The sequence below is a fragment of the Neomonachus schauinslandi genome, chromosome 16 (genome assembly GCF_002201575.2).
Source record: "Neomonachus schauinslandi chromosome 16, ASM220157v2, whole genome shotgun sequence".
NCBI lineage: Eukaryota > Metazoa > Chordata > Mammalia > Carnivora > Phocidae > Neomonachus > Neomonachus schauinslandi.
Window position 1 is genome coordinate 14,659,089 of NC_058418.1, and position 13,831 is coordinate 14,672,919.

General features: G+C 38.2%; 1 protein-coding gene across 1 annotated transcript in view; it reads left to right on the top strand.

Moving 5' to 3' along the window:
* ZNF527 (zinc finger protein 527) overlaps nucleotides 1-13,831 on the top strand; it is a 202,213-nt gene that overhangs the window by 4,500 nt on the left and 183,882 nt on the right. The window contains exons 3-4 of the mRNA XM_044922196.1: nucleotides 4,424-4,550; nucleotides 5,358-5,453. Coding sequence (XP_044778131.1) covers nucleotides 4,424-4,550; nucleotides 5,358-5,453 — 223 coding nt within the window. The remainder of the gene's footprint in view (nucleotides 1-4,423; nucleotides 4,551-5,357; nucleotides 5,454-13,831) is intronic.

The window sequence follows — 13,831 nt, forward strand, 5'->3', positions numbered from 1 at the left end:
AACTGTACAAATGACCTTACCATTTACTGAGATGGAAAGACAGGGCAGAATGATGAGATGGGAAGAAAAATTGAGTTCTTGATCTATTAAGTTTGAGAGACCTGTTGGATATCCAAGTGCAATAGTGATTAGATACCTGGAGTCAGGATTGGAGGTATGCATTTGAGAATCATTAGTGTATTTAAAGCTATAGGACAGGATAGGATTATCTGGAGGGTAGGATTGTGAGTGTAGATAGGAAAGATGCCCAAGGACTGAGTTTTGAGGATTCAATATCTAGAGGCTGAGAAGAAGAGGAGGAACCAGCAAAAGAGACCGAGAAGGACTGATGTAGAAGGAAAACCAGAAGAGTATGGGTCCTAGAAGTCAGGAGTACAAAGTGTTTCATAGAGGGTATGATCAACTGAATTAAATTCTTCTGAGAGAGAGTGAGGAAGATGAAGACTGAGAAACGATCATTGGATTTGGTAACATGGAAGCTACTGATATTCTTGACAAAAGCTACTTGATAGAATGGTTGGTATGAAAGCATTGCAGTGGGGACACAAGGGAATAGTGGGCCTAAAAGATGAGAAGAGAGATGAGTTTAGAGCTGTGCTGTCCAATAATGTACCCAGTAGCCACATAAGACTGCTGTGAATTAAGACACGCCGTAAGTATAAAATATATACCAGATTTTAAAGATTCAGTACAAAAAAGAATGTAAAGCATCTCATTAATAATTTTTATAATGAGTACATGTTGAAATAACATTTTAGATATAATGGATTAAATATATTAAATTTGCTTCCTTTTTTTTAAAGATTTTATTTATTTATTTATTTATTTAGAGAGAGCAAGAGCACAAGAGCAAGGAGAGGGAGAAGCAGACCCCTTGCAGAGCAGGGAGCCTGACTTGGGGCCTGATCCCAGGATACTGGGATTATGACCTGAGCCAAAGGCAGACACTTAACTGACTGAGCCACCCAGGCAGGCGCCCCTAAATTTACTTATTCCTGCTTACTTTCTTTTTCTTTTTGCAATATAACCTAGTGATTCAGCATGACATTTGGTCTTAAACATCTGTAAAATGGGTTTCATACTTTTTTTTTTTAACAAGTTTTACAATGAGATTAAGATAATATCAATAAAATGCTCATTAGGGTGTCTGGCATGTGGTAATTGGTCAATAAATATAGCAGTTATTCTTATTTTGTTTTCATCATTAAATCTATTTACTTTTTCAGTGTAGCTACTGAAAAATTTTAATATGAGGTTTACATTGTTTTTCTTTTTTTTTTTTTAAAGATTTTTTATTTATTTATTTGAGAGAGAGAGAATGAGAGAGAGAGCACATGAGAGGGGGGAGGGTCAGAGGGAGAAGCAGACTCCCTGCCGAGCAGGGAGCCCGATGCGGGACTCGATCCAGGGACTCCAGGATCATGACCCGAGCCGAAGGCAGTCGCTTAACCAACTGAACCACCCAGGCGCCCTTACATTGTTTTTCTATTGGACATTGCTGATTTAAACAACTCTTTGGAAGAATTTTTTTTTTTTTTTAAGATTTTATTTATTTGACAGAGAGAGACACAGCGAGAGAGGGAACACAAGCAGGGGGAGTGGGAGAGGGAGAAGCAGGCTTCCCGCGGAGCAGGGAGCCCGATGTGGGGCTCAATCCCAGCACCCTGGGATCTTGACCTGAGCCGAAGGCAGACGCTTAACGACTGAGCCACCCAGGCGCCCCTGGAAGAATTTTAAGAGGAGTAGAGAAATAGGACAATAACTACAGTGAGCTTATGGAAGGGAATTTATCTGTCTATTTATAAGATGAAAGATATTACATCAGTTTGTATACTGATAGAAATAATTTAGGAAAGTGAGAAAATGCTGATAATACAAGAGAGATATCTGCTATTTCCCTGATAATTACAAGGGAGAGAGGTGACAATGTCTTTGTGTGGACAAGTGGAGGGAATGGCCATAGATAGGAGCCTAGAGTTTCATGCATAGTAACAGAGGGAAGACAGAATATATGAATATAGATACAGTTCAGCAAGGACCTGTGGTGAGCAAGATGAGGAAGTTCAAAGTGGGAGCAGGGAAGGAATTGGTGGTATTTTGAGAGAGAGGCAGAATCTATGAAATAGTCATGGGAGAACGGGAAAGTGGATTTATTAGGGAAGTGTAGTGGTGCTTCTGTGAAATCTCTGGTCATATCCTAGAAGTACATTGGATCAACGTGTTTATCAGTTAGGGTTCTGGCAAGAAACTCAAAAGGGAACTGTTTCCAAGTTATGAATCAGTATATAGAGAACTGTAAAGGATAGTGCTATACCCTGGGACTTATAATAGTAAAACTTAGACCTGAACCCAGGGATAGAGAGATCTGAGTGGGGAGGGCCTCTGACAGGCATTGTGACCTATGATCGAAGGACAGACACCACACAGGGTAGTGCTGCAAGGAGGGTGCCAGGGGAGTAAATATTGTGCTTCACTTGCCTCCCTCCCATCTCCTGCATGTGGCTGAACCCAACTGAAAATGGGGTCAGGTAAGGGAGTCTATTAATGCAGTCAATAGAGGTCAGCGTCCCAGGACACAGAGAAGTGTAGAGGGGCACATGGGAGTTATATAACAGTATGTAGTTGTGTGAGGTTTTTTTCTTTAGCCACATTCATCCGTATTTCTGCTATGTAGAATAACCATATTTGTCTTTTTTTTTTCAATTTGACAAACAGCTATATACTTTTTTTTTTTTTTAAAGATTTTGTTTATTTATTTGACAGAGAGAGAGAGACAGCGAGAGAGGGAACACAAGCAGGGGGAGTGGGAGAGGGAGAAGCAGGCCTCCCATGGAGCAGGGAGCCTGATGTGGGACTCGATCCCAGGACCCTGGGATCATGACCTGAGCCGAGGCAGACGCTTAACGACTGAGCCACCCAGGCGCCCCCAGCTATATACTTTTAATTTGAAAGCACAAGCAAAAGAGATTTCCTAGGTAAATATAAAATATAAGAACTAGCTCAAAAAGTAGAAAACTAAATAGACCAATTCTCAAAAAAGAGTTAACATAGCAGGCCTGAAGATACTGTGTTTAGAAGAATCCACTTGCAAGTTGGCTTTTGGCTGGCATCTGAGATTTTGGCACTAGATCTGTTCTCTGCGCTGATAGATATTTCATGATTTTTAATAAAAAAATGAGACCATAATCTGCAAAATGGAATTCTGCCATTTTAAGCATTGAGTACTCTTCCTTCCTATGGATATATTACAGGAAAGTTTACCATTTATTCACTGAGTGGCAAATATTTACTGTTTACAGTGTGACAGGTTTTATATAGACACCAGATATTCGTGAGCTTGTAAAACAGATATCCTTCCCCTCATACAGCTTATAGTCCAGTGGTGTAGGCTAAACTGTTTTTTATTTTATTTATTTATTAAAAATATTTTATGTATTTATTTGACAGAGAGCGAGAGGGAGAGAGCACACAAGCAGGAGCGGCAGGCAGAGGGAGAGGGAAAAGCAGGCTCCCTGCTCAGCAGGGAGTGGGGCTCGATTCCAGGACCCTGGGATCATGAACTGGGCTGAAGGCAGACGCTTAACCGACTGAACCACCCAGGCGCCCCTTTATTTTTAAAAAGATTTTATTTTATTTATTTTAGAAAGAGAGAGAGCATGAGCAAGGAGAGGGAGAGTAGCAGACTCCCCTCTGAGTGTGGAGCCCTATGTGGGGCTCGATCCCATGACCCTGAGATCATGACCTGAACCGAAATCAAGAGTCGGATGTTCAACCCATTGTGCCACCCAGGTGCCCCTGTTTAGGGGCACCTAAACAAACCAAACCTTTCTTGCCTAATTTTTTGACATTAAAGTTTTTTTCCAGATTTTTCATATAATCTTCCAGTGAAAATTCTATCTAAATCACTTCACATATACTTCATTATTTCTTCAGGACACATTTGGGCAAGTTTCTCCTTATATATAAAGTCTAAGTTTCAGACCATACCCTTTTGTTAAAGCCCAATTCAAGGCCTTCCCTCACTACTCTGACGCATCCGATATCTCAGTTTGGGGAGTATAATGGAATCATCCCTATGAGAATTTATTGGTACATAGTATATGTAATATAAAATAGCCTTGCTCACATACTTTCATGTTATGAACTCATGTTTCATGTCATAAGCTAATTTTTTTCCCGTATATATGTCTTTTTTTATTCACAAAAATGTGAAATTTTCAAGGGGTGAGTCTATTTCTAATATTTCTCTTTCTCTCAAAATATTTGACAAACCTGGGCATGTACTTGCTCCCCAATAGTTATTTTCCTTGGACCACGTAGAGCTTTGAACTCTGGCAGAATTTCATCTTTTCTGCTAGAACCATATGGGAGCACTTGGCAAACGAGATCTTTTTTTTTTTTTTTTTTTTTTTTTTAATTTCAGGGTCTGGTGACCTTCAGAGATGTGGCTCTAGATTTTTCCCAAGAGGAATGGGAATGGCTGGACCCGTCTCAGAAGGATTTATACAGAGATGTCATGTTGGAGAACTATAGGAACTTGGTATGGCTTGGTAAGGATGTCTCCCCCATAATTCAGAATCTTCCCTCTGGGGTATTTTTGTTTCCTCCATTGGGAATATCTAGGTCATTACTTAAGTGCTTTAGCTGAATTTCTACTTCCTGCTCCCAGGAAATAATTTTTTTTTTTTTTAAAGATTTTTTTATTTATTTGACAGAGAGAGAGGGAACACAAGCGGGGGGAGCGGGAGAGGGAGAAGCAGGCTTCCCGCGGAGCAGGGAGCCCGATGCGGGGCTCGATCCCAGGACCCTGGGATCATGACCTGGGCCGAAGGCAGACGCTTAACGACTGAGCCACCCAGGCGCCCCTCCCAGGAAATAATTTGAAGTAGTTTCAAAGAGTTAGAAATTAGTAGTTCCCATTGCTGTAGAATGAGGTAGGAATTTGTTAAATTGCAAATTATGGGGTCCCACTCTAGACCTACAGAATCAGAAACTCAGGAAATAGGCCCAGTAGTCTGGGTTTTAATGAGCCCTCCAAATGATTCTGATGCCTATTAAAGTTTGAGAACCACTGTGGTTTCTGATTCAGTAGGTCTGGGTTGAGGCTTAAGACTTTGCATTTCTCATAAGATCCTAGGTGGTGGTGCTTCTGCTCTAGCACTTTGAGAACCACTGCTATGGAAGAAGCTCATCTTCATCCTTCATACAAGCATCATTCCGTTCTCTGGCCGTTCCTCTAATTTCCTTTCTTGCCTAATGAACAAGACATTGAGATTGAGTCCTAGAAAGTCTATAGCAAGTTGATTGTCTCCCTGTTTGTCTCTTTCTTGCTCTCATTTTTCTTCTCCTGTAAACAGGACTCTCCATTTCTAAGCCCAACATGATCTCCTTATTGGAGCAAGGGAAGGAGCCTTGGATGGTGGAGAAAGAGATGTCAGATGGTCAGTGTGCTGGTGAGTGACAGGGAACTGGGCAAGGAGGGCTGTTGTAGGGTGTCAGGCCAAGGCCAAGAGGTCATGAGAAGGCTGCCCTGCACTTGAGGAGGCTGCCCTGGGCTTGGCGGGGGTGGGTTTCTCCCTATTGTTATCAAATTACACACTTGTGATTCTTCTGCATATAACCTGAATCTCAGTCCTTCCCAGCTCTTCTTTCCCTTTTAGGGTCAGAAATATATACCTTTCCAGATTAAATTTTAGTTTTTATTTTTATCAAAGTTGTCAAACTTATGCATGCACATTGTTTAAAGAATCAGGTAGTTTTACAAGGCTTATTCCCTTAAAAAAGGCAGTCTCTTGTCCTCCTCCTCCATTTCCCTCTCCTTAGAAGGATTGACTTTCTTTGCTTTTGCAGTCTTTTTTTTTTGATGTTTCCTTCATTTCTTTAACAAATATATTTATGTTGCTATTTCTTGTTTTTCCAGGTTTAGTCCTCATCCAATATCTTTTTAAAAAAATAAGAAATTAGTACTTTCTTACCCTGAATAAAATATGTGTGTGTAGGTGCGCACATGTACCTACACACACTTCCCATCTGCCTATCATAATTTTGATTGAATCACTGTTCAGTGTTTACAGTATTATGGCTATTAAGTGCTAGTCACAGCCGTGCTGTGTATATACCAAGATTGCTTTTTCTGTGTGATTTTTTATTTTTCCTGGGGTTAATAATTTGGGGGGTTATTTGTTTTTTTCCTTAGTTTTCTATATACATATTCCTAACTCAATTCCCAACTCCCCATCAATTGTCTAAATCTCTTAAGACACTCAGACACATTAAGGTAATCTGTTGATTTTACTGTCTTGGAGAAATCTCTCCCAGAGTCTTCAGATATGCTTCACTCTGGATAAATGGCTCATTACATCTGCTTGCACCCTATTTGGGTTTATCTGCTGTTTTGTCATGATTAGATGGAAGTAATGCATTTTTGGAAAGAGTGCCACGGAAATAACGTTATGTTCCTCTCAGTGCAACATACCAGAGGAGTCATAATATTGATAAGTCTTACTATGGATGATAATTTTGATCCCTTGGTAAAGGTGGTGTCTGCCTGATTTCTCCATTGTAAAGTTATTATTTTTCTGTTTGTAATTAATAAATATCTTTGGGGAGATACTTTGAGACTATTCAGTTTCTTCTGAAACTTTTGCCTACTAATTTTAGCATCCATTGGCCCAGTGGGTCTTGTCTGCAACAGTTATTAATGTGATGTTGGCCTAATATTGATTTTTCTATTTCCCTTCTTTCTTTATGTATATTAATTAGGATTGTCCTGTAGAGAAGAGCTGTTCCTTCTCTATTTATTTATATATTCAATTATCTTTTTATAAATCATGGATTTTAATTTTTCCTGGCTGAGGTAGATCCAATGAATCATTTTTTGCTCAAGTTCTTCTGCTTTGCCCATTGGGATCTCCTTCCAGTTGGTTTCTTTGACTTTTTAACATGCCCCCATCCATTTTTGAGCACTTCTTTTCTTCCTGGTTCCTGGTATTCTGGGTTCATCTTGTTTTCCTTGCCCTAGCCTTGAATCAACTGTTTCTCCTAGGAGCTCTGGTTCCTTTTATTGGGAAATGATGTTTAGAAACCAAGGTCTGGGTGCTATGTGTGCTCATTGCTACTGGGATGTCATTGTTCCTAGGCCCTCACAGCAGATTGAACTGGAAAATATATGTGTGTATACCAATACACACAGCTATACACATTTCTATATTTGTTTCTACCTCTGTCTTTTTTTTTTTTTTAAAGATTTTATTTGACAGAGAGAGCGAGAGAGCACAAGCAGGGGGAGTAGCAGAGGGAGAGAGGGAGCAGGCCCCCTGCCAAGCAGGGAGCCTGATGTGGGGCTCAATCCCAGGATCCTGGGATCATGACCTGAGCCGAAGGCAGACGCTTAACCTGACTGAGCCACCCAGGCGCCCCTGCCTCTGTCTTTTTATATATTAAAATTATCAGTTTATTTTGATATCTTGATTCTAGTCCTACTCCACAGGGTTTATTTTAGCCTTTCTCCTTTACTTATCCATAATTTCTTTTTCTGACAATGAGGAACAATGTATTTACTTATTTGCTCATTAGTATACACATTAAGTAGCTTCAGAATTTCCAAGCTATTCCTCTGTGAGAAACAAATTTACTAACTAGATTACATTATTTGTATATGGTTCTTTTTGTCTTTAGTCTTACAGATTCAGTCAAAATACTATTTTCCAAAGTTGCCTAGGTTAGCTCTTTTAGGTTCATTTGTTACTATTTGTATTCTATTTTGGGTTCCTACCGCATCTTGGTTGGTTTTAATTATTTATTTATTTCTGTATCTGAAACATTACTATGCTTTTAAGAATCAGAGCTATAGGAAAATATCCTCAGAAATGTGTTAGTGTCTCCTCATCCCCGCTATCCTATTTCTGTTCCCTAATTTATTCCTACCCCTTTCTTACCCACTTCTTATAGATTACCAATCTCTTTATTTTCAGGTTTGTCCTTTTTATGTTTCTTTTGTACAGATGAGCCAACATATATGTAGTTTCTTGTATCTCTTTGTATGCTACATAAAGGATAGCATACCATAGATGCCCTTTGCATTTTGCTTTTTCCACTTAACTATAAATACACTCCATATTAGTCATGGAGATCTTCCTCATTTTTTTAACAGCTGCAAAATACTCCATTATCTGGATGTTATGGTAATTTATTCAAGTACTCTTTGACATGTGGACTTTTAGGATGTTTGCACTATTTTACAATTAGGACCAGTGCTTCAGTAAATAACCTTGTATGTATGTTTTTTCACATTGTCGAGGCTGTATTTTCAGGATAGATTCTTGGATGTAGGATTGCTGAGTAAGTGCATATGTAGTTTTGATAGGAATTGTCAAATTCCCTTCCATAAAGGTTGTAGCAGACTGCTTTCTATATTAGATTTTTGTTGCTGCTGTAACATTATTACCACAAATTTACTGGCTGAAAATAACATGAATTTATCATCTTATAGCTCTAGAGGTCAACAGTTGAAAAATGGGTCTTATAAGACTAAAATCAAGATGTCAGCAGCCTGCCTTACTTGTGAATGCCCTAGGGGAGAATCTGTTTCTTGCCTTTTTCTGCTTTTTTAAGATCTTTCTTCATCCTTTTATTTTCAATTTTTAAAAATCACTTTTTTTTAAAGATTTTATTTATTTATTTATTTGAGAGAGCGAGAATGAGAGAGAGAGAGAGAGAGAGCACATGAGAGGGGGGAGGGCCAGAGGGAGAAGCAGACTCCCTGCCGAGCATGGAACCCGATGCGGGACTCGATCCAGGGACTCCAGGATCATGACCTGAGTCGAAGGCAGTCACTTAACCAACTGAGCCACCCAGGTGCCCGGAAGGTTTTTCTTTTATTCTAGTATTAGAGTGCTCTGTTTCTGTAGACAATATTTATTCCTTCTATTACTTGATTAGTTGGCTTTAAAAATTAACCTTTGATTTTTCACCTATTACAGATGAGTCAGTAAGTAGGCTTGTTTTACCTCCCACCTTCTCTTCCCAAATTTTGTTAGTTGTACACTTTTCATATTGTCAAGGCATATTATACTTACATGCTCTTCTGTCACATTTATCCCAACCTTTCATTTCATCTTCGTTCTATAGTTAAATATATTCAGTGCTTTCCACAAGGTCCTTTTGCTGAAATTTCTCTAGATATCTCTCATTTGGCTGAAGTTTGTCTTCTCGCAGTTTCTTCACAAAGAGTTCATGCCAATAATGTCCCCCCAAGTTCTGCCTTGTTCATAATTGGCCGTTCTTTGCTAAAGTTTATTGTAGTATAGTATTAATGTTGAATAGTGTTATGAAGAAGTCTGATACCAATTTGATATTTTCCTTTATGTATAATTAGCTTTATATTTTGTTCTGGTCTCCTAGTAGGTTCTTTCTTTAATTTTAAAGTTATTTCGTTAGAGTACATCTCAGTCTTGACCATGTTGGATCACTTTTTCCTGGCACGTGTATTATCTTTCAGGATGGAGAATCAAGTTTTTATTTCAGGAAATATTTTTGTTCTTTTTTGTTGACAAAGTTAAGAATATAGGAAAGTAGGGGCGCCTGGGTGGCTCAGTCGTTAAGCGTCTGCCTTCAGCTCAGGTCATGATCCCGGGGTCCGGGGATTGAGCCCCGCATCGGGCTCCCTGCTCCGCGGGAAGCCTGCTTCTCCCTCTCTCACTTCCCCTGCTTGTGTTCCTTCTCTCACTGTGTCTCTCTCTGTCAAATAAATAAATAAAATCTTAAAAAAAAAAAAAAGAATATAGGAAAGTAAAGGGAATGATACAACAAATGCCTACCACCCAGAATTGATCATTATTAATATTTTGACATACTTTCATTTTTTTGATGAAAGAGATATACTATCTTAAGCACAAATTCTGTTTCTCATTCTCAGTTCACTTTCCCTCATCTACCTCTTGCTCTGAGAAGCAACAACAGTCACCAGTCATAAATCATATGTCCTTCCAATTCATTTTTAAGCATACTTTGTAAACATTTATGCGTCTGTTTAAAAAAGGGTTTTTATTTTTTCAGAGGTAGTATTCTTTACATTTTGTTCTGCAACTTGCCTGTATTACTCAACATGTTTCTGAGATTTGTCCTTGGTAAATCTGTTATGTAATATAGTTCCATTTTTTAAACTGCTATCTAGTGTTTCATGTTTTGAATTTGCCACATTTTATTTAACTCTTTCCCTACGACTGATAGCCATTTAGATTGTTTCTATTCTTTGCTGTCTCATGTAGTAGCCCGGTATGTTTCTATGTACATGCACATAAGAGTTCATCAAGGATTTGTAATAAAATTGCTGAAGCATAGGAGTGCACACTTCATTTTACTAGATACTCAAATTGTTCTTGAAAGTGATAGTATCAGTTCATACCTCTAGTAACAATGTCTGCGATTTTCTGTTTCCTTATTCTCTTGATATTCTCCAATTTAAGTTTGTGATACTGCCCTTGATAATTTTTTGCCAGTATGATGGAAGAGAAATGCTCTTGAAATTGTTTTAATTTGCCTAGTAAGACTGAGCATTTTTCCGGAAATGAATTAACCATTCAGTTTTTCTCTTGTGTGAATTACCTGCTCATATTTTTAACCCATTCTTTGAGCTAAGGTTATTTGTCTTTTTCCTATCAACTTGTAAAACTTCTTTATATATTGAGCATTAATCATTTTTCTATAATGTGTGTTTTTGTTATCTTTTCCCAGACTGTCCCTTGCCTTTTACCTTTGTAGTGCCTTCTCTCACCCAGAAGTTTTTCATGATAGTGTCAAATTCACCCATCTTTTCCATTACTGTTTGTTCTTTACTGTAGTCTTGTTTACTAAATCTTCTCCTAACAGAGGTCATAAAGATATTCTCCTGTATTATTTTTAAATAGTTTTAAGGTTCAGTTTTTCAGTCTTCTCCTATAATCCATCTGGACTTTACTTTTAAAATATGATGTATTAGGCTTTTTTTTTTTTCCACATGGAGTTTTCCCAGTACTGTATATTAATCCATTTCTTCTCTATTGATTGTAATGCCACCTCTGCAATATGGCAAGTCCTTATGTTTGCAAGAATCTTATTTCTGTCCTCTGTTTTTTTTGTTCCACTGACCATTTACTTATTCTTAAGCCAGTGCTATGCTGTTTTCCTTACTATATATCTTTATTTCCTTTTCGATGTTTGGTTATTGTTGGTATATAGAAAAAGTATTTATTTGCATATATTCATCTGTCTGGGCAGTTTATTGCACTCTCTTACTCAATTGTCTGAGTGTATTAGTCAACATAAAGCTAATTACTTTAACAAAGCCTCAGTGAATAAAAACAATAAAGATTGTTTCTTGTACATGTCACAATCCTGTGTGAGCTTATCTGGGACTTCTGTTGTGTACTGTCATTCAGATATGCAGTCGTATTTCCTCTGTTGGCTGTGTCATCCCTTAGGATTCACCATTGCCTTGAAGTCCTGTGCTGAATCCTCTGAAGCCAGCCAGTGAAAAAGAGAGGGAGGAGACAGAGACAGACAAACACTCAGCGCACACACACACACACACACACACACACAAAGATAAAAATGGATGGGGATCTCTAAGGACATTTTTAACGGACTAGTTTGGAAGTAGCATTTGTGACATCTGTTACTTCTGATTGGCCAGAATTCAGTCACTTGGCTGCACAGGAGTCTGGGAGATACAGATTCCTCTGTACCTAGATGGTTAAGGCAAAATTTTTGCTGGATGTAGCGACCTTTCTGTATTTATGTTCCCTCTTACCTTTTCTTGTTTTCAGTTCTACTTTATCAACTACAGTTTCCATATCTATGTTGAACAATTGCTATAACTTTTTTTTCTTTCTGATACCACAGGACATTTTCAGGTGTTTCACACTAAATGTACCTTTTTTTTTTTCCTACTCCTAGCTCTACGTATTGTACCTATGGGTGTATATATTTTAAGCATGAGAGGCTTTTGGATTTTATATATTTTCAGCATCTTTTAAGGCAATTATTTTTTTTCTCTTCTTTTACATTTTTTCTTCCATAAAATTTATAGAAGAAAAATTCTGTAAGAATTTAAAGATTTCCTATTGCTGAACTATTTTTGTATTTCTGAATTGCATACTTGATCATGTGTATTATTCATTAAATATGCTGCTTGATTCAATTTTTAATATTAAAGAATATTGCCTGTTATCCATGGGGGAGATTGGTCTGTTATAAGCGTAGTGAAATAGATCAGTGGAACAATAGAAGAAGTACAGAAATACACCCGTGTGTATATGAGAACCTAATATTTGATAACAAAGTGTTTTTTTAAATTAGTGGTGTGAAGAGATTTTCTTAAAAGTTAAGATAGTATTTGTAGAATATTGAATTTTGGAAAGTCTTTCTTAAAATGACATCAAGACCAGACTCTATAGTGGAAAAGTGGGAGATCTGACTTCATAACGTGTTTTCAAAAATTTTATTGAAAGCACTGTAAATGAAGATGACATGTGACAATAAAAAGTGATGACTTGAAAAAAAAAAGTGATGATCTGAGGGAAAAAAATACTATAAAGCCTTAATGCCCTAAATTTATAAATGACTTCTATAAACCACTTAAAAGAAAATGCTAGTGCAGGGCGCCTAGCAGGCTCAGTCATTAAGTGTCTGCCTTCGGCTCAGGTGATGGTCCTAGGGTCCTGGGATTGAGCCCCACATTGGGCTCCATGCTCCGTGGGAAGCCTGCTTCTCCCTCTCCCACTCCCCCTGCTTGTGTTCCCTCTCTCGCTGTCTCTCTGTCAAATAAATAAAATCTTAAAAAAAAAAATGCTAGTCCATTTAAAATATGTGTAAAAGATACAAATAAATAATTCACCAAAGAAGAAACCCCAAAATACAAAGCTGGTACATATACATGTATGAAAATGCTCTATTTTACAATCAGAAAATTGTAAATTATAAAATAATGAGGTACTCTTTACTTAAAGGGGCAAAAATTTTAGAATGATACCAATCAGTGTAGATTAGTTTGAAGACATGTACTTTATGTTCTGGTAGGTATGCAGGTTGATAAAAATTACCTTGGAGGGCAGTTTGACAATGGATATTAATATTTAAAATATATACATTTAGGGGCGCCTGGGTGGCTCGGTCGGTTAAGCAGCTGCCTTCAGCTCAGGTCATGATCCTGGGGTCCTGGGATCGAGCCCCATGTCTGGCTTCCTGCTCGGCCAAGAGCCTGCTTCTCCCTCTCCCTCTGCCTGCCACTCTGCCTACTTGTTCTCTCTCTCTCTCTGTCACATAAATAAATAAAATCTTAAAAAAATAAAATACATACATTTATAGTTTTATTTAACACTTCTTTTAGAAATGTATCTTATAGAAATATAAAATTACAGGCGCCTGAGTGGCTCAGTTAGTTGAGCGTCCAACTCTTGGTTTTGGCTCAGGTCTTGATCTCGGGGTTCTGAGATCGAGCCCCATGTGGGGCTCCTCGCTCAGCGTGGAGTCTGCTTGAGATGCTCTCTGCCCCTTCTCCTGTGTCCTCCCCTCCCCCGCTGCTCATGTGTGCATGTGTGTGCTCTTTCTCTCTCAAATAAGTAAATAAAATCTAAAAAAAAAAGAAAATCCTATCCTGTCCTATAGCTTTAAATACACTAATGATTCTCAAATGCATACCTCCAATCCTGACTCCAGGTATCTAATCACTATTGCACTTGGATATCCAACAGGTCTCTCAAACTTAATAGATCAAGAACTCAATTTTTCTTCCCATCTCATCATTTTGCCCTGTCTTTCCATCTCAGTAAATGGTAAGGTCATTTGTACAGTT